The 21,779-nt window shown below is 33.3% G+C and overlaps 2 protein-coding genes and 1 long non-coding RNA gene across 3 annotated transcripts; all 3 read left to right on the forward strand.

Annotated features, from left to right (window-relative positions):
* The first annotated feature begins 276 nt into the window (after window positions 1-276).
* LOC133178916 (uncharacterized) lies at window positions 277-632 on the forward strand. Its single transcript, XR_009720073.1, has 2 exons — window positions 277-377; window positions 514-632. It is a non-coding gene; the product is annotated as an uncharacterized LOC133178916 (long non-coding RNA).
* A 754-nt stretch (window positions 633-1,386) lies between these two features.
* LOC133178498 (uncharacterized) lies at window positions 1,387-8,577 on the forward strand. The gene has a single exon (XM_061313190.1). The coding sequence runs from the start codon at window positions 1,387-1,389 to the stop codon at window positions 8,575-8,577; it is 7,191 nt and encodes a 2,396-aa protein (XP_061169174.1).
* Window positions 8,578-15,376: 6,799 nt separating this feature from the next.
* LOC133178499 (uncharacterized) lies at window positions 15,377-20,621 on the forward strand. The gene is made up of 3 exons (XM_061313191.1): window positions 15,377-15,594; window positions 18,248-18,434; window positions 19,965-20,621. Exons 1-3 carry the CDS (start codon window positions 15,392-15,394, stop codon window positions 20,619-20,621), a joined length of 1,047 nt encoding a protein of 348 aa, XP_061169175.1. The 5' UTR covers window positions 15,377-15,391.
* Window positions 20,622-21,779: the final 1,158 nt, after the last annotated feature.

A 21,779-nucleotide genomic window follows, 5' to 3' on the forward strand; every position in this document is an offset into this window, starting at 1 on the left:
ATTGTTTTAAGACAACCCCACTTTGAGACTTAGCATGTATCAAAACCTGGTTATACCCCCCGCAAACGAACTTTCGGGGGGGGGGGGTACATAGGAATCACCTTGTCCGTCTGTCTGTCTGTCTGTTAAAACGTGTCTGGTTCATATCTTCCTTTTGGAGTAACATAAGAATCTACTACTCCACACAAAGATTGCCCATGACCTAAGGGTGTGTCATGACCTTGACCCAAGGTCATTTGGGGAACTTCAAGGTCACTGGAAGAAAAATTTCATAATTCGTGTCTGGTCAATATCTTTCTTACGGAGGAACATTAGAATCTACTACTCCACACAAAGATTGCCCATGACCTAAGGGTGTGTCATGACCTTGACCCAAGGTCATTTGGGGAAGTTCAAGGTCATTGGAAGAAAAAATTCATAATTCATGTCTGGTCCATATCTTTCTTATGGATAGGTTCTCATTCCACACAAAGATTGCCCATGACCCATGGGTTTGTCACGACCTTGATCAAGGTCATTTGGGGAAGTTCAAGGTCACTGGAAGAAAAATTTCATAATTCGTGACCGGTCAATATCTTTCTTATGGATAAACTTGGTAGGTTCTCATCTCACACAAAGATTGCCCATGACCTCAGGATGTGTCATGACCTTGACCCAAGGTCATTTGGGGAAGTTCAAGGTCACTGGAAGTAAAATTCATAATTTGTGTCCAGTCCATATTTTTCTTATGGATAAACTTGGTAGGTTCTCATTTCACACAAAGATTGCCCATGACCCAAGGGTGTGTCATGACCTTGACCCAAGGTCATTTGGGGAAGTTCAAGGTCACTGGAAGAAAAATTTCATAATTCATGTGTGATACATATCTTTATTATGGAAAAAATTGCTTCTGAAAAACCCAGCGGGGGGTATTTTGTCCCGTACGGACAGTTCTAGTTTTAAATTGGCAATTTACTTTTCTGTTTTGGTTTAATTTATTAAATATACTGCCTATCATTTGTTTTTTCTATAAAATATTAAGATGATATGTCAATTGATTACTTGATTTATTTGATTGGTCATTTTAAAAATGGGTTAAAAATTTTGAAATTGTGCAAAACTTGAAAGAAAAGTTATTTTACCTATTCTTTCCTCCCTTTTCTATTATATAGAAGGATGTACAGTTGAGTCATGGTAATCAGGATACTTCACATTACTGATGAGGTGTGTTAAAAACAGAATGTTTAGATCTACAAGTAATTCGGGATTAAATTCGGTATTCCTGATGCTTCATAAACCAAGATTCTAAGAAGTGTCCGTATTAACAAGGCTTGACTGTACATCCGTAGTATCTATATTCATTATTTACTTTATCCTTTGTAGATGCCTAGAAGAAAGTATTGGAGGATGAGTGGTGCCAGGAAAGAGTTACGGACTGACAAGACTGAGGAGACTGGCCTCATGAAAAACAGTAAAACAATGTCTGACCTTGACTTGACTGAGGAGACTGGCCTCTTTAAAAACAGTAAAACAATGTATGACATTAGAATGACTGAGGAGACTGGCCTCGTGAAAAACAGTAAAAGCAATGTTGACACTGAGGATCCTGCCCTCAGCTTACAAAAAAACAGGTCAAACAAAGAAACTTGTGCAACAAATCTGCTGAATGATTTTTGTAAGACAAATTTGCTGAATGAACTATGTGAAACAAATCTGCTCAATGAATCTCATGAAAAGAATTTGCAAAACATTACTGAACAAAAATTGACAAACAATGCCTCAATCACTAAAACTGTACAACATAATCATGGTGTAACGGCTGAAGAAGGCAAAGCACTTAATCATGCAATCGACCAGGTATGCAATACAAAATTTGTATTTGGGTCATTTCATCAAGGGGATGCAAGGTTTTCATCACTTTCTAGAGGAAGTCAGTGTACCTGCAATGCGCTTACTATGCTGATAAAAAGTTACGAAGGATTTTCATTCTCAACAGAATTTATTGATAGCACTTTAATAGCAGGAGATCAGGTTTATATTATGTTGGTCAAGAATTTGCAGCAAAGACAATTGTTTCTTAACAAACTACTTAAATTTGATGAGTTGCCAAGTACCTTAACTTTAGGAGAAAATCATCATGTCATTGAGAAATTTGAAACCATGTGGGGAATACTTGTCTCTGATGAACAAAGTAGTCAAGTGAAATCATTGCATCAAGCTTTAGAAGAGGCTTTCCAGGTTTCTAGATATTTGCTGATAATGATAGGAGCAATTTGTTCTGGTATATACAAAGTGTCAGACAATGAATTTTACTTTTTTGACTCTCATTCACATGACAGTGCTGGCATGTCTGCCTGTGATGGTAAATCAGTACTAGTACAAAGCAAGACTATTGATGATTTGGTGTCATATTTGTACAGTATGTATAACAGCATGCATATAGATTTTAGAACGCAGTTTGAAATCTTACCAATCTCAATTAAGACTTTGCATCATAGTTTTCCAGAGAAAAGCCCATTGCAGAAAAGATTTTACAAAATGGATGATCATCTCTCATCTAGGACAAAATCGGATCAAAACCCATGCAGAAAAGTGTATATGAGAGATTACATGAGGAGAAAAAGACAGAATGTACAATTTAAGCAATTAGAAAGGAACAAAGAAACGCATGCAAAAAAGTTACGAAGACAAAATGATGATATAAAAAGCAGAGAAACTGAAATTGCAACATTTGCAAGGAAATTGAAAAGGCAGAATGCTGAAATAAGACAGACAGAAAATGAAAGAGAAGCAGCTGCTAGAAAGTTAAAGCGACAAGATACTGAAATTAAAAAGAAAGAAAGGGAAATGGATAAGCTTGCAAGAAAGTCAAAGCGACAAGATGCTGTAATTAAAGAGAAAGAAAGGGAAATGGATAAGCTTGCAAGAAAGTCAAAGCGACAAGATGCTGTAATTAAAGAGAAAGAAAGGGAAATGAATACTGCAGGTAGAAAGTTAAGGCGACAAGATGCTGAAATTAAAGAGAAAGAAAGGAAAATGGATAAGTTTGCAAGAAAAGTAAAACGACAAGATGCTGAAATTAAAGAGAAAGAAAGGGAAATGAATACAGCTGGTAGAAAGTTAAAGCGACAAGATTCTAAAGTTAAAGAGAAAGAAAGGAAAATGGATAAGTTTGCAAGAAAGTTAAAGCGACAAGATGCTGAAATCAAAGAGAAAGAAAGGGAAATAAATACGGCTGGTAGAAAGTTAAAGCGACAAGATACGAAAGTTAAAGAGAAAGAAAGGGAAATGAATACTAAAGGTAGAAAGTTAAAACGTCAGAATGTTGAGGTGCAAGAGAAAGAGAAAGAGGGCAGTAGAGTTTCTAAAAGAAAATGCCGAGAAAATCCAACTGTTCTTGAAAAGGAAAGGTTAAGAAAGCAAGCTAAACGAAGTAACATTTCATTCAGAGAAAATGAGAGATTCCTAAATAGGGAACAGAAACAGAAGCAAAGAGCAGATAAAGAATATTGTGAAAAAGTAAATGAACTACAGAGACAGAAAAGATTTGGAGGAGATATAGGAGATTGCATTCAAAATTTTCATGAGCAGATTAGACATGGTCCAATTTTTGTATGCTCATGTTGTCAGCAAACATGGTTCAAAGAAAGTGTTTCTAAAGTGGAAAACATCAAACTAGATGATAAATATAAAAACAAGTTTCTTACAAGCACTGTGTCTGTTGAAAATATGGAATGGATTTGCAATACTTGCTGTTCATCAATAAGAGAAAACAAAATTCCGAAGTTGTCTGTCTTAAATGGTATGATGTGGCCACTTAAGCCAATGGAATTAGATTTGTTTCCTTTAGAAGAAAGGCTTGTGTCTCTGAGAATACCTTTTATGCAAATAAGGGAGTTGCCAAGGGGTGGACAGTATTCTGTAAGAGGAAATATTGTGAATGTTCCTGTTGATATTCAACCTACTGTAAATAGCCTGCCAAGAAAATTAGATGAAAATGTCACAGTTCCTGTCAAATTAAAGAAAAAGTTGTCATATCAAAAATGTGATTATCACGAAAATGTACGACCAACAAAAGTACTGATAGCGTTGCACTGGCTTATGAACAATAGCGACTTTTACAAGAATGCAAATATCAATGTTGATGACAACTGGTTTCAAGAAATTACAACGTCAGCAAGTGAAATTGTTCAGGAATTAGTGAAAACACAAGAGAGAAACAACCAAAATGCTGATGATCTTGAGACGGTTGATGATTATGATGAATTCTGTGAAGTAGATGGAGTTGGTAGAGATGGTAATTGTGATACTCTTTTAGATGATGCTTCACGAGACATGAATCAGGTATACACATTTGCTCCAGGTGAAGGACAACGCCCGCTTAGTTTATATCAAGATCAGACAGCTGAGTATTTATCATTTCCAACAATTTTTTGTGGAAAGGGAAGATTACAAGATGATGAAAGACAAGTTCGTGTCTCGTATGCAGATATTGCTAAATGGGAATTAAGGAGTGTTGATAGACGTGCTGCCCAGTCTGTTCCAAATTTGTTTTTCAAGTTGAAAAAAATACAAATGAAGCAAGTGACAGACAAATGCAACCTGGCTCTTAGGAAATGCAAAACCAAAGATAAATCCATGACAGCAAATGAAATGAAAAATCCTGAAAATGTTAATAATCTTGTTAGACACGATGAAGGCTTCTTCGTGTTCAGGCAGTTACGAAATTCACCTGCATATCTTGAGACTAGAAAAAAAGATGTATTTGCTATGATCAGACAGTTAGGTCTACCAACATGGTTTATGTCTCTGTCAGCTGCAGATACAAGATGGAATGATCTCATCAGAGCACTTGGTGTGTTAAATGATGGAAAAGAATACACTGATGAAGAAATCGACAGTATGACTTGGTTTGAAAAATCAAAATTAGTACAAAAGGATCCTATCACTTGCTCTAGGTACTTTGATCATAGGTTCCGTATGTTTATGAATACAGTGTTGAGAAGTGATCATCATCCAATTGGGATTGTAAAAGACTTCTTCTACAGAACTGAATTTCAGCAAAGAGGATCACCACATATTCATATGATTGTTTGGATAGAAAATGCACCAAAATATCATGAAAATAATGAACAGGAGATAGTAAGTTATGTAGATAATTACCTGGAATGTGAAAAGAATGAAGAGAAGGATTTGACTGACTTGCAAGTGCACAAACATTCACAGACATGCAAAAAGAGAGGTAAAGCTGTATGTCGATTTGGTTTTCCCCTTCCTCCTCTTGAAGAAACTTTGATTTTGGAGCCACTAGAGTGTGATGTTGATAAGTACAAGAAAATGTATGATGATATTCAGAAACAGCTGAATGATATGAAAAATGGATGTGATTTGCCCTACAAGGAGCTCCTGAGCACGGTTCTAAAGATATCGGAGGAAGATTACATAAAATGCATTAGAAGTTCACTGAGAGGTCCAAAGGTTTTTCTAAAAAGAAATCCATGTGATATGAGGGTAAACTCATACAACAGTGTTGTTCTTGATGCTTGGAAAGCTAACATAGACATTCAATATATTTTGGACCCATATGCCTGTGCAATGTATATTGTTTCATATATAAGTAAATCACAAAGAGGGATGAGCGATTTACTTAACAGAGCTGCAAAAGAAGCTAGAGAAGGAAATCTTGACATAAAAAGACAGGTACGTCATATTGGAAATCATTTTCTCAACAGTGTAGAAGTTGGAGCACAGGAAGCAGCATATTTAGTATTGCAAATGCCAATGACCAAAGCTTCAAGAGATGTTGTTTTTATAAACACAAGTCCATCAGATGACCGAGTAATTCTCATCAAAACAGATGCTGAATTGGAAAAGTTGACACCAAATTCTACAGATGTGGAATGTAGCAATGTTATTAAACGGTATGCAAAACGCCCAAAGCAGCTTGAAAACTGGTGCTTAGCTGATTACGTATCACAGCTAGATGTTGTCTTCCCTAAAGATACTGAAAAAGAGTTCACTGAAAATGAAGTGAATGATGATGATCAGGACAATCAGTCAGAAAATGAAGACAATTCAGATCTTGAATTTAGTGAGAGTGATGCACTTGTTACTCTGAGAAATGGCATAAAAATTAAACGACGGAAAGTACCAAGGGTAATTAGATATGTCCGATTTAATATCAAAACTGATCCAGAAAATTACTACAGAGAAAAACTCATGTTGTTCATGCCTTGGAGAAATGAATCAACTGATCTAATATCAGGAATGGACACGTTTGAGAAGTCATTTCATCTGAAGAAGTCATTTCTTACACACAAGGTCAAAGAATATGAATTCAATGCTGAACAGCTTGATGCAGCTTTGCAAATGGCAACTGAGGATTCTTCAGAAGCTTATGATGAATTGGCACCAGATGTTCAGCAAAGAGAGGCAGAAGATGAAAATGAGGGATCTCTTGAATCTGAAAACTTTGTTCAGTTTAATCCTGAGAGGCCTATTGAACAGAGACAGTATGATATAGGATCTGACCTTGGAATTCCATCAACAAGACAAATAACTGAAGAAAGTTCCGTTAGATTACCAGACGATGAATACTTGAAACTTTTAGGAAGTTTAAATGTAAAGCAGCGAGAATTTTTCAATCATGTCTTGCAATGGGTCAAAACAAAGACAGAACCTATTTATTCATTTTTGTCTGGAGGTGCTGGTGTTGGCAAATCTGTTTTGATAAGGGCACTTTATCAAGCTCTGCACAGATTCCTATGTTCCACAGAAGGTGAAAATCCAGATGACATAAGAATACTTCTTTGTGCATATACTGGCAAGGCAGCATACAACATTGGAGGAAAAACTATTGCATCTGCTTTCCATCAAAAAATTAATCAAAGTCAACAAAGTTTGCACTGTGATGAATTGAACACTTTTCGTACAAAGTACAAAAACCTAAAATTGATCATTATTGACGAGATATCAATGGTTGGAAATAGATCATTAGCACTCATTGACAGTCGGCTACAACTTCTCACAGGCATCAAGAAACCATTTGGTGGTATTAGTATCATAGCTGTTGGTGATTTTTTTCAACTTAAACCTGTAATGGACCGTTGGATCTTTCAGGATTTAAATCATGATGCTCAAGCTCTTGCAAACAATCTCTGGAAGGAGCATTTTTGCATTTTTGAGTTGGATGAAATAATGCGCCAGAAGGACGATCTTGAGTTTGCTCAACTTTTAAATCGCCTTCGTTACAATATTATGACAGAAGAAGATATGAATGTGATACACAGATGCATGATAACGGAAACAAGTGACAATTATCCACATCATGCTCCTCATCTCTTTACACAGAATTCAAAAGTAGATGCATACAACAATCACTTGATTGAAAAACTTGAAGGAGAAAAGGTCACAGTAAATTCAGTGGATAGTGTTCTAAAGGATTATTCAAAGGAACTTAAGGAAAAGCTGCTTAGATCTCTATATAAAGCAGATGATGTTAGCAAAACTGCTAATTTGATGCAAAAACTGATTCTTGCTGTTGGGATGATCTATGATATCTCGGTGAATGTTGATGTATCTGATGGTTTAACAAATGGGTCAACATGTAAGGTACAATTAATTGAAAGAAAAATGGAAAGAATATCAAGACCAAGCATCGTGTGGGTAAATTTTTTTGATGCTGCTATTGGAAAAATTACTCGCAAGAAATATAAACATTTGTTTCATGAAGGGATTAATGTGGACTGGACACCAATTTTTGAAGTTCAGCGATCTTTTGTATTGAATTACAATACTTTTCAGAGAATTCAATTTCCGTTACGGCCAGCTGCAGGGAAAACAGTTCATAAAGCGCAAGGTTGCACTGTTGATGAAATTGTGATTGATTTGTCTCAGACTAGAGTGAGGAAAAATCCACATATTCACTATGTAGCATTAAGTCGAGTACGATCCGTGGATCATCTGCACATCCTAAACTTCAATGAACAGGCATTGGCTATGGATGAACAAGTAGTAGAGGAAATGGAAAGAATGAAGAAAGATGTGCCGCTGCTACTTTGTTATGTCCCATTATACCAGGTCGATTTGCATTCTTTTAAAATTGCTTTCAACAACTGTAGATCACTTCATAAACACTTCCCACAAATTCAAGATGAACCAAATATTGTTGCATCAGATGTAGTTGGATTCTCAGAGACAAGATTAACTAGTGTTGATGTAGCTGAAAATTATCAACTGCAGGGATACACAGCAGTATTTAACCATGAGCCTACGTGTAATCTGGACAGACGCCCATATCATGGAACAGCACTGTATGTGAAAAATGTCTATAACACAACCTGTATCTCAAAGCTGAATACTGGGTCTGTGGAGTTTATCATGGTAAATATGCATTTAAACCAAAGCAGAGATGTTCAAGTTGTAGTTATTTACAAATATCCATCTTGCTCTTTTGGGGATTTCAAACAGCATATGAATATGCATATAAAGCCCTTGATTGATGAACAGAAAGACGTGGTATTCTTAGGAGATTTTAATTTTGATTTATTTGCTGCACATAGACTTTTTAACTTTTATGGAAAAGGGCTTCAGCTGTAAACAAATTGTGCGTAAGGCTACTCATGACTCTGGTTCTAAACTTGACTTGATTTTTACAAATATATCGCAGTGTGAAACAGATGTTATTGAAGCATACTGGTCAGATCATAAAATGGTGTACTGTGCATTTGATAAGACTTTGCATTAAATACAATGGGGCTATTTTTTTTTATGATATGCTGTCATGACCATCTAAAAAAATTAGATCAAGGTCTCAAACTTGAAATGTTTAAAATTTTTGGTTCTGGATGTATATATTATATGTTATACTTTGGCAGAGAATGCTTACGAAAAAGGGATCTGTCTTGATCTCATTGGATGTCATGATTGTACAAAATCATTCTGTAATATGACTAAGAAGTTGAGTATTCTTTTATCCAAAAGCTTGAACTGTAGGGAATTGTGTTCTTCACTCAATGGAGAATAACATGACCTTTAACTAATTATATCTCAACAAAATTCAGGCCATTTCCTTGGTCATTTGCAATAATGTTAGCCAAGTATATGTCTTTCCATATTTGCTTGTTGGGGTATTAGCCCTATTTGGACATTTTTTTTTAAATAACCCACTATTTGAAAATTTGAATTTTGTACTTTATCTTTGTATCAAATCAATTTTGTTTTTAAATGAAGACATCTATGTTTTAGACCTGACTGTCAGTTACATATTGAATTCTTATTGTACTTACGTACGTGTATATACTGGGTATGTTTAATTTCTTAAGACTTTAATTGTATGGATTTAAAAAATTCATATCTTTTGCTATGACTACAATTTATGCTGAATTTATTATGCATATTTAAATTGAAATGAAAGGTCATATTCATAAATAAATGCATTATTTCTGACCATAACCAGTAGATTGATCAACTGTTGATTTTATATCTGAGGATTTGTAAAACTGTGAACATCTCTTTTTATGTTGACACATTTGAGATATATAATATATATATATGTATAACAACTATTAACTTTTGAATATATAGTTTGTAAATTTCTTTGGTTTTTTATTTACTTCCATTATTGTTATAAGTATAATCATGTATATTCATTTCGTAGTTTGTTCAATGTATTGGATATTGGATATATCCATTCTGAGAACAATGTATTACCATTTCGAAAGTTCAGATATCTTACAAACAATATTGATGTTTCAGAAATTGAGAATCATCTATCCCATAATGTGACTTTGGATTTAAGTACCGATAACTGGATATTAAGTTGGGAGCTTTTTTTATCCTGATATTTTGTGATCTTTCTTGATGGACATTGAAGAATATACTCTTTGATAGACTGCAGTGATTGTGACTCTAGACCATATGCCATATTATCTGTGAATCGATCTCACTCTTCCAGCTACTTCGTGTGACATTCATATCTTCTCATAATATTTGCCAGATATATCATTGCAAAAATTAAATGTACTGTGTCACCTTATAGAATGTGGACACCACTGAGTTGGAGCTCTTCATTGACTGCATGACTTAAAATTATATTTTGCTGAAATATTTTGAAATTTTATTTGGATTTGTGGCTTAAGTTTTTTTGTTAAGCAAAAAAATTGATAAAACCTGACATACAAAAAGAAATTATATTTTACTTAATCATGTCTTATTTGTACTATGAACTTCTTTGTAAATATGTTTCTTCAAAATAACAATGCCTTATTAACAGTTCAAAAATGTCATCACATTGTCACAGCTATAGTCAGATTTTAGATTTGAGATCTCAGATTCCCTGATTCAAATGAATACTATACATAAATCATGTAGATCTTTGTGAGCATCAAGTGATTAAAGATTACTTCTATTAGATAAAATTTAATATGTACAAAATGTATAATTTACAGGTAAGTATGGAAAGAGGGGGTCAATGGCCAGCCCGTAAAGGGAGGTAAACCTACCTCTTTTAGAAAATAATAAAAATATTTATAAATATGATAGCACATGATATGCTACATTTATAATAAAAAACTTTATAGGAATAAAAGTGCTCCCTTCAATTTTTCAACAAGATTCTTTGAATCAGGGGTTCTGAGAAAGCATTTATTATGTAAATGTAAAGTATTATGCATATTGCTAAAAACTGAAGAACTTTTTTTTCCAATCGCTTACACGTAACCTTTCCTGTTTTCGCTTTCATTGGGAAAGGTATGTATTATAAAGTAATTGCACTTTTTTTTAATTGACCAATATATTTAAGACAAAAATGCATATTTTGCCTGCATTTTCAAATGATTTTTCCCATGCTATATACATGTACAGTAATACTCTTTCAAATTATTAAGATTTATTGTAATTTTCAATTGTTATGTTTTAAATTTAATTATACATGTACTGATTTTATAAATACATGTTTTTGACTTACAACTTCATATGTATGTGAAAGCAAGTTTCAAAATAAGTAATATATTTCAAATTGTATATTCTTATATCAAATGTGTCAATATGGTTTAATATGTACCACATTGTTAATCGTTTTATCTGTTATTTTACTTAAAAAGAAAGTTCATATTGTTAACTACAGATAATCATGATAATCACCTAAGACTTAATGCATAACTTAATTTCTGGTTACTGAATAAAGTTTTAAGCACAATCATGCATTTTTCGTATTCACTGAAGGGAAGTTCTTAACCGTGATTACACTTTTCAAACTATCTTTGGCTCAGAAAAGGAATTACAGTATGTGCATGTATGTCTGAAGCCTAGATGTTCAACTTTTGGTATATGAAAAGAACACGATTTTAAATTTAAATTTAAGCATCTCCATAACGTGTGGTTTTAATATACTACTTGTATTCTTTCGATTGGAAAGAATATGTATACTGGTATTGAGTGATTGTAATTTTTAGAATAAGCAATTTAATTAAGACATTAATCCATACTATAATATTAATGCATTTTCATGTGACTTAATTTTCATTTATGATTTATATTGTTATTTGCAATCTTGATGTTTCAAATTTAATTATAATTTTATTATAATGATTAGTGACTACATGTGTACATGTTTTTTTCTGTCTTATTGATTTCACATGATTGTTATAATGTACATGAAAGAAGTTGCAAAACAGATGAGTAATATATATCTAAAATTATATATCTCAAATGTGTCAACATAATTTTTTATACCAGCTTCTTTTAACATTTTGTCTTTTCTTTTACTGAAGAAAGTACATATTGTGTTACCTGCAGATAATCACTCATCCTTCATTAGTTAATATTTGTATAAATTTCTAATGCTACTTAATAAAGATTTTAAGCACAATCATTGACAAGCATTTTTCTTATTCATGCACTGAAGGGAGGAACTTGTTGATGCAAAATTAATTCTTAACAGTATTTTGGTCATAAAACAAAGAAGAAGGTACGGTTTGGGCTTTATTGTGCCTTAAACATTTAATGTTCTTAAAAAGCTATGAAATTGACTTTTACAATAGTTGAGTAGATGAATATGATAAAGCATTTGATTTAAGAATATGGCATGAAGGAGGAGGATGTCAGTAATTAGGTATATTTCTAAGATTAGTGTAGAAAAGCCATAGATTGACTCATTTCTGTTCTTATTTTCCTTTAGAAAATAGTGTCTGCCACTGTCGCCCACTTCAATTTTTGGATATATTATGTAAACTTCTATGAAAAATCTATATCTCAAATTCTTTGTGGCTATGGTGGGAGAGTTTGTTTTCTGAAAGAAATTAATTCCACTGAAAATTGATTTCTTCTGCAATTTTTTTTTAAAGAAAATACAGACAAATTTACTTAAGATATAAGGTATCAATTTTATTTAGTTTTATTGGCATGCAAAACGTGCTGGTCAGGTTTCATAATCATAATTATGTGTTTTTCCTATTGACGGAAGGGAGATAAGAAAACCGATTGCCTTTGTAAATACAGAAAACTAGTAAATCTTGATCTTGTCACAAGGATTACATATGTGAGGTATGAAAACCCTATAGTCCTAATCGTTCAAAAGTAATGCCAAGATTAAAGTTCATAAAAAGTAGGTCAAGCTCCAAGGTCAAAGTTTTTTGTATCCAGAATAAGGTCTTGTTACAAGGATTAAATATTTGAAGTATGAAAGCCCTAGTCCCAACCATTCAAAAGTTATAGTCAATGTTTGTGATTAAAAAATTGAATCAAAGTCAAGGTCAAACTTTTTGATATACAAAGAAAGTTCTTCTCACAAGAACTAAATATATGAAATATGAAAACCATAGCCCTAACCATTCAGAAATCATAGTCATGGTTAAAGTTTTGTTTAATGTATGTTAATCTCCAAAATCTAAAGGTCAAAGTTTTGGACATCTAATGGAAAGTCTTTAAAAAATACTTATTGTTATTATGTTAAGTATGAAAGTCGTAGTATTTGTGTGAAAAAGTTTGTGTCAAACTCCAAGGTCAAAAGGTCAAATTTGGTGGTAACCAAAGAAAAGTCTTGTCACAAAGAATACAATTTATGTCAAATATGACAGTCATAGCTCCATCAAATCCATTAAGAAATAAACGTAAAACTTAAAAAGTGTTTTGGTATAGATATCAAGCTTGAAATACCCGCTGTAAACACATAGTGCGACTTCGATTCGTATCCGAGCAATAACTCTGTTGATGTCACATGACCGGTTACACCAACTTGTGGTTTTCAAGCGAACTCGTATAAGGGTAGCAAAAATAATGGCGTACATATTTGCTCTGTACGATAATTTTAGCAATAAAGTGGCAATATACATTTTATATACATGTTCTATGTCTCAGCAACAATTTTAATGAAAAGTTATGTTCACAATTTAATATTTCTTGCAAACCAACAAAAATGGGAATGAATTCAATTTCGTCCAGACCAGTTTCTTGATACCTAACACCCACAGCCGTTTTTTTTTTATCGGATGTCGTAGCCCCCCCCCCCCCTCCCCTCCCGCACAACGCCTCTCTAAATACAACACCAAATCTCTGTAACTACATGTATACATATATTCAACGAATAATGATATTTTCTCCCTTATATCAAAATGTTTCGAACGGTACACAATTGTCATTCTTTTCAGTTGATGATATGCACTATCAGTTCAAAAAAACAGCAAATACAAACGTTACGAATGGTAACGTAAGAGCACTGCACTTAAAATTGTGCAATATTAACCAATTGCTCAAAATACAAACATTCAATCACTAGATATCATTGAGATGGTGGCCATCTCAAAGGACCCCGCTTTCAACAATGAACATGAAAATGTAAGGTAGTTTAAAAGGGTTTATTTTGAAGAGGAACATTTGTATACTACAGTAAAAGTAATTTAGTACGACTTCATGGATATTGCAAATTTACAGATACATCGAAGTTATCTTGTATCCTCAGTTATATAAATTTACTGGAATTAAGGGGAAAAAAATTATACACCAAACAAAGATTTTAAACAGAGAGGCTAATTCTGAACATGACCTAGAAACTTCGACCAAGGTCACTGTACATCCATTGACCAGGCAGTGGGACTATGTGAGTGAAGTAGGAGCCAGATTGAGCCAAGGAGAGAGAAGATATGCTCCGGACAAGGATTTTTCACATAACTCTGCTATGACCTTGACCTTTGACTTAGAAAGATGGTTCAACGTCACTGCACACCGTTTACCCAAGGGCACTCTGTTGGTCAAGTATAAGCCAGATTGGGCCAAGGAAAGAGAAGATATGCTCCGGACAAGAGATCTCGGACGGACGGACGGACAGCTAGACGGGCGGACTAATCACTATAGAGCGCCCGCCAATCGGAGCCCTAATTTAACCATAATTTTGATAGTGAATAATATTATGTCATTATTTCATATCACACGGATGTGAAAGATATTAAGTAAAAAATTTCGCCTTTGCACTTCCATTTGCATCTCTGCACTTTTGTTACAGAAAAAAAAATCCATTGTAAACAACGTTTTTCTTATTTTTTTTAAATAATAAAGATTCACTTGCAAATCTGTTCAAACAGCTTTAGAGTATAATGCATTTATTTGTATAACTTCATGTCCTAAACTGAACGATATCACAAAATTTGCTATACAGCTATCCAAATGGCTTAATTGCTACATGAACCCGAATCAACACATGAACCCGAATCAACGTTGTGTTCGTATGCCGTGTGGGGAGGGGGGGGGGTCCGAAAAAAAATCCCTGTACTTCGGGCGTGTGCTATTTATGTGTGTATTATCGCTTATTACTACATGCAATAATCTTCCGTTCTAATCCAAACAATATGTAGACAATAGTCAACTGCCAGCACTAATGCGTTGTCAAAATAGCCCGATTTTTTTAAATAAGAAAAAGGTATAAGAATTTTCATCATCGCAAGCCACGAGTTTTGTCCATTCTATTTCCACAAACTAGAAAGTACCCGTGGCTTACGACGATCAAGAACCGACAAAGACTTAGCCTGTGTCACCTTTCAGAAGTAACTAATGAACTCGTCCAGGCATCGACCTTACTTGAGATTCATACGCAAACAAAAGCACGAAATCTTTTGTATAGAAAGTGTTGCGGCTGCGGAGTATCACTCATTATTCCTTCGCCATAGAATATAATCCGGCAATTAACGCTTAATATCTTTGAGTATACAGACATTTTTTAAGATAAGCTGCATATTTATGTCTAGAAATGATTTTACTCAATCAGTTATTATATATTATCTTATTTTTAAACTGAGTAAATTAATGACCTAGCATCGTCATCGCTGTTTTCTCACGTGTGTTAAAAACTACTTTCCATATAAGGAGTTTATCATGACCTGTTACTCTCCGACACGCACTTATTTCCCGCCAAGTAGCGAAAATGGCAGCAGCTAAGAAAATGAGGCTTGATGATGAGCAAAGTGTTGAAGTCGAGGGATACGTCCATAACGTTTCTCCAATAAAAGTTTCAAGAAATAACAACAACTATTTCAATGCTGTCTTTCAAGACGAGGAGAAATATACAGATCTTGTGTGCTTTGTACCAGAATACAATGGTATTCTCAAGGAAATGGAGAAGACAAAGTAAGATATTATATAAAATTTAGTTTGGAGTGCTTTTTTATAATTTCAGAACGTAATTAAACAAATTTAAATTTTTGCACTAGCCAAATTTCTTTTTTTAAAGATTGTTATAACCTCATGGCCGTAGGAACCGGGGGGGGGGGGGGGGGCACATAGTAAACATAGATACTATATGCTTGTGCCCCCTTACATGTGTAATAAAAACGTCTGATGACTTTTTTTTTTTTTTTTTTTTTTTTTTTTTTTGCTTTTCAAGGAATTTTCGGTAGTTAAGACTTTTTTTTTGCTTGTCAGGAAATTTTTGGTAGTGCCCCCTCAATTGTCAACTGAAAATGTATGCCTGTGCGCCCCCCCCCCCCAACTGAATTTGGTTCCTACGGGCCTGAAACTTATTATTAATTTGTCAGGCGATCAGGGCAATTGTTGATTTCAACCACTTAGTGCATGAAAAAGAATAATAAAAAAAACAAAAAACAATAATAAATTACATATTTCTAAACTATCCCATGGATTGTGTATTATGTCGAGACTAAAAATCACAAAATTTAACCCGAGCTGAGCTACTTCAAGTAGATAAATAAAGTTAATATGTACATGATGTAACTCTTGTAATTGTACCAGACATGATTGTAGCAAAACTTTGCTCTATTTTGTATGTCATAAAAATCAGGAATCTTCTAGGAGTTTAATGTGACTGAAGAAAGAAAAAAAACTAAATTATATTAATATCTCACTAGTTGCAAACTGCAGCAAACATGCTTCAACATAAATCAACAAATTTTTGGACATCACAATTTGATTTGGTTTGAAAATCTCCCAAACTCTTTATTGAAAGCAAGACTGCAAAAATTGTAAAACAGGAAAATTGCAGAAATGGACCTTTCACATGACCAATGCAAATTTTGTTTAATTCTTTAAAATTTACCTTTATGTATTAATTATTAAATAAGAAATTCTTAAATAAGAAGTTTTGGGACAATTTTTCATGCATTTTCTCTCCATGTTGTGAATTTTACTGTGCAAGTACACAACATGATAAAGAAGTGTGACCTGTTTTAAAGATGCACTTTTATTAATTTCTATTTTCAAAGACCGGTAAAAGTAGTTAGAAGTAGCTACTTCAAGGAAGTTCAAGAGGGTGCTTATCATTACCGCTACATTTTCAAAATTTTCATTACCGCTACAGTCTTTACTGCTACATTTAAAAGTATACATTACTGCTATATTGCCTCTTTCGTTAGCCAGCCGGTTATGTGTGTACAGATTGATTTTAAGTATAACATATACATGCATAAGACCTGCTTTTCCTTTGCATGGTCATGTTCAAATTTCCCATCTACTCCACACTTCTGAGTATTTAAAAGTTTTAATTATACGAAATTTATATCTACCAATATTTACATTTCCAATGTCTTTGTCCGAGATAAAATTACAAATTGTAAAAACACTTTATTTCTACATAAATCTCTTAGTTCATCGATAGGCGCGGTTAAAAAAAAATCATGGCGGGCGGGACAAACAGAGACAGAAGTGGGGCTATTAGCACAGGAATTTCCAGAATCAGGAGCATGTAAATATAAGGAAAAACTGTCAGATTTTTTGGATTCATGACGATGATCAATCGATTGGCTTGCGTGATAATTTATGCATAAATGCCTTCAGCGTTTATACAAATTATCACGCAAGCCACTCGATTGATCACATCATGAATCCAAAAAATTAGACAGTTATTCCTTAAATAACTAATCCTGCATTGTTGCGATTTGTCACAAACTTCTCAATAGTAGCCATGTCATGATGATGTTCCAGTGACACTAAATATATGGATTTATATATACTCGTTTAGGTCCAAATTGTACTTCACTACATGGTGAGTGAAATATGTTGAATGGAACTCGTATTCTGTACCATTCCTGGCTGATTCAATATGTACAATAGCGGTAATGAGTTGTTTTCGGCAATAGTCCTATTGATAAAATGTAGCTGTAATGATCGCCTGAAAATTTGAAGAAATGTAGCGGTAATGAGTTGAAATTTTTGGCAATGTAGCGGTAATGTTGACCTCCCATTGAAGAGCGGTTTAAATACTTTGGTACCTATTAAGGACATACACAACGTACTTTGAACTATATTGTCTTTTTCCCTGGAGTTGAAGAGTTCAGATAATTAAAGGAACTGTGTGCTACATTTTAAAGTCTATATATGCTGTTGTACACTTCTTTTAAAATAAGTTTGGATAAACAAAACATCTAGAATATATGGTTAGAAATTTTTATATATTTTTCTTTGAATTATACAAGAATTTTCATCAATTGATATCTTTTCAAAACCCCTGGTAATGCATGCTGATTTTGTGTCTACAAACATCTGATGACACTACAATCCTAACTTAAGAATATCTTGAAAAATTATCAGTAAGTAAGGTACGTTGCGTATGTCCTTAATAGCTACATAAAATAGTCTTTGAACATCTTGGACTGGACCTAATAAAAGAAACATGATTTTGACTTAATATTTACATATATCTTTTAAAAATATACAATATTTTACTTCATCTAATATTATGGACAGTGATCACATTTACACCGTGAAAAGTATTATAATATTTACATTCATTATATCTCATTCAACTGTATAATTTTTTATTTTGTAGGAGTCCAGTCTCCCTCTCGAAAATAGAAAAAACAGTCAGTGCTAGAACAGGAGCATACGACATTAAAGTTACATCGAAATCAAAAGTGTCAGCTCCAGCAAGACAGTTGAAATTCAGATTCGAAGACCCAGATATTCAGAAACTGATGACCATCAATGAAGCAAAAGGACTGAATCCATTTCAAAAGGTAATATTTTTTTAAAAAGTATTCTGCACTGATTAGTATTTCTTCATCCTCTGGTTAACCAATTTTGGACATGCAAATAATTCAGATGTGTGTAACTGTCATTTTATTTTATTAACATTCCAAATTAAAGGCTCTTAAAGATACATACCACAAACAATTTTTTTTAATCTCCCATACAGAACAGCTAATTAATATATCTGAATTCTAAAAGTAGACTCTAGAAAATGTTTGTAGAAACTTTCCAGTGACAAAACCTCATATATTTCTGAAAATTTTCAATAATTATTTTTAGCTACAAAGTTTCATTTTGCCACTTTCAAACACTTGCTGTGGCCTTCAACTCAACATTTAGATATATCAACGACGTATTGTCAATTAACAATGGCTATTTTCATTCTTATATCGATACAATATTTCCCAGTGAGCTTGAGATAAAAAGATACCACAGAGTCTGACACATCTGTTTCATATTTGGATATTTTACTTGAAAAAGACGTTAATGGTAATCTAACAACCAAGCTTTATGATAAACGTGATGACTTTAACTTTTCAATCGTCAACTTCCCTTACTTATGCAGCAATATACCTTCATCACCTGCATAGGGGGTATATCTCTCTCAGTTGATTCAATACGCAAGAGCATGCTCTACGTATGTACAATTTCTAAAACGAGGTAAATTATTGACAAACAAGTTGATCAAACAAGAATATCGGCTGTCTCATTTAAAGTCATCATTTCGTAAGTTCTATGGTCGATACAATGACCTTGTCAGCAAATACAATTTATCATTGAGTCAAATGCTGACTGACGTTTTTCATACTAATTGTTAGGCCATTATTCACACACTGAATTGTCGATGGATTTTTCCATTATTTCCCGATCATGACAAGGAGCACATAGCAGGTGTGACCAATCGGCAGGGGATGCTCACTCCTCCATGGCACCTGATCCCACCTCTGATGTTTGGAGGTCCGTGTTTGCTCTGCACCTATTTTGTATTGTTTAATGGACTTTTCAGCTTGAATACTGTTCGTTATCTCCATATACACATGTATTTCATTTCACCAAATTACGTACCTTGTTCAAACAAAAACTTGTTTAACCAAACAAAGTCCCTATTTAAGCAAAGATATTTAAATTTTCTAAGACAAAATTTGTGATATTTATCCTGAAAGTTCTCTACTGTTTTTCTACTTCATTCAACTTGACATGATTTGATTTTTGAGTCGATGGAACATGCAAATCCTTGCTAAAAATTTAGCACACATTCTTTAAGATGAATCAAATATTTTACAACAAACATGATCGTGCTAGCAATAAATACTTCTGTTAAAGCTGACAAATGTTATCTCTACATTTTAATTTTCATTAAATTTTCAAACACCAGGATCTTAAATGAACTTAGAGATTAAAATTACTTTGAAAAAAGAAAAATAAAATTATGATTTCACACTGAATTCAGCACCTGAAAATCAGAATCTTCATTGATTTTCTTATGTAATCTGATGATTTAAAATATTTTCTTGCAGATCACGATTCAAGGGAAAGTAATGAATAAAACAGATCCAAGCCTCCAAACCATCAAATCAGGTGAAATAATAAAAAGGTCCTATGTCACAGTAGCAGATGCATCTGACACAATCCAAGTCTGTGCTTGGGACAAGCACATTGATCAGTTGGATCTTGCAAAGTCGTACAGATTCACAGCTGTATCACTTCGCAGTTTTGATGGCATTAAGTCCATCACAACTTGCCCAGACACCAATATTCAAGAGATCCCTGACCTTGGATTTGTAAAAGCGGGAGAAACTGATGCCATCAGTGTTACAGATACAATGACCATCGACTCTGTATCGTGCAATTCTCTCACCTTGTGCACTGCTTGCAACAAGGATATTGGACTTTTCAATCCAAGCATCAATACTGTAAAATGTCAAAATTGTCATATGCGACAAAAAACGGCAAACTTGCACAAAACATTTAAGATTCAAGTGAATTGTAAATTTGCTTCTAATGCTCAGCCAAAAAAAATGTCTATTTCTCATTCCGTTTTGAGCAACTTCACTGAAACCAGTGAGTTAAAGTCAGAAAATCAGATTGAGGATTATTTCCTCTCCAAAACCAACTTCAAAGTTGAAGTTACTCCTTCAAAATCTCAGATTCTAAAGATTTTGGAAGCAAATTAAAACCTCTCAAGACTGTTTACTTTGTTAACAAATGGCAAAATGTTATCAAATGTTTTGAACAGCTGGTTCTATATTGAGTGATCAAAAATTTTTGTGACGTGTTACTAAGCAGTAAGCACTATCATTGATTTGTTAAGACTTGATTTCCATTTCAGTTCTTTTTTTTATTTTTATAAATGTAGTTAACACTTTTTTTTTATGTGTCTATAAAGTTACATGATAAAGTGCATTGTTGTGTAACTTGACTGGTTTTTTTTCTATGTATCTAACTGGTATAAGCATTATCTTCTTGACAAAATTTCATGATTGACAAAAAACTAAAAAAAAATAATAACAGAATTGTAAATTTCTTTTAAATTCTTGTTTCAGTGTCCATTTGTCATACTGGTTTGAACCATTTCACTGAAAAGATTCAGTTGTAATCAGATTGAAGATTATTTCCTGTTCACTTTCCTGTATACAAGACAGTCAATTCTCTTTTTTTAGTAGCTGACTTTATATTGAGCTGTTGAAAATTTTTGTAACTTTTGTGTCACTGAACACAATCTTTATGTTAGTTAAGATTTTACTTAATAGTTCAGTTTTCTTTTTGCAAATATAGTTGGCACACTTTTTTGCCATTTTCAAGTTACATGCAAATGTACACTTGTATAGTAGTTTTTTCTTTTGTGTTGCACTATGATATGAACATTGTATTTTGATAAAATCATCATTGTCAAAGAAACTAAATGACAACAAACTAGTACATATCATTCCAAATTTGTTTTAAATTCTTATCTTAATAAATGCCTTATTCTCGTGCTATTTTGAGCCATTTCACTGAAACAAGTGAGTTGAAACCAGATCACTGATAAACATTTTAATCATGTTTTTGTGTATGTAGTTAGCACATTTCTTGTTCTAGTGTCAGTTTTAAGTTACATGCATGTACACTGTCTAAAACCAGGTTAAAAATCTACACTGTCCAAATCCAACTTCAGTCCTGAAATTACTTATTTTAAAATTCGGATTTTTACAATTTAAACTTCTTAAGACTATTTATCTTTCTATCAATGCATTTAAAAAAAAATCTTTTAAGAAGCTGTTTTCATTTTGACATATTTATTAATAATTTTTTTTTTAAACATTTGTTTTGCTGAACACAGTCATTATGTTAGT

This window comes from Saccostrea echinata, unplaced genomic scaffold (assembly GCF_033153115.1).
Source record: "Saccostrea echinata isolate AGI-Se365-2 ecotype Australia unplaced genomic scaffold, CSIRO_AGI_Sech_v1 ptg000003l, whole genome shotgun sequence".
In the NCBI taxonomy this organism is placed as follows: Eukaryota; Metazoa; Mollusca; class Bivalvia; order Ostreida; family Ostreidae; genus Saccostrea; species Saccostrea echinata.

Excerpts from the sequence above, each read along its gene's own strand:
- LOC133178498 (XM_061313190.1), top strand. The coding sequence starts at position 1,387 with ATGAGTGGTGCCAGGAAAGAGTTACGGACTGACAAGACTGAGGAGACT.
- LOC133178499 (XM_061313191.1), top strand. The coding sequence starts at position 15,392 with ATGGCAGCAGCTAAGAAAATGAGGCTTGATGATGAGCAAAGTGTTGAA. Across the intron at positions 15,595-18,247 it reads AAGGAAATGGAGAAGACAAA|GAGTCCAGTCTCCCTCTCGA; the intron begins GTAAGATATTAT and ends TTTATTTTGTAG. Across the intron at positions 18,435-19,964 it reads GACTGAATCCATTTCAAAAG|ATCACGATTCAAGGGAAAGT; the intron begins GTAATATTTTTT and ends ATTTTCTTGCAG.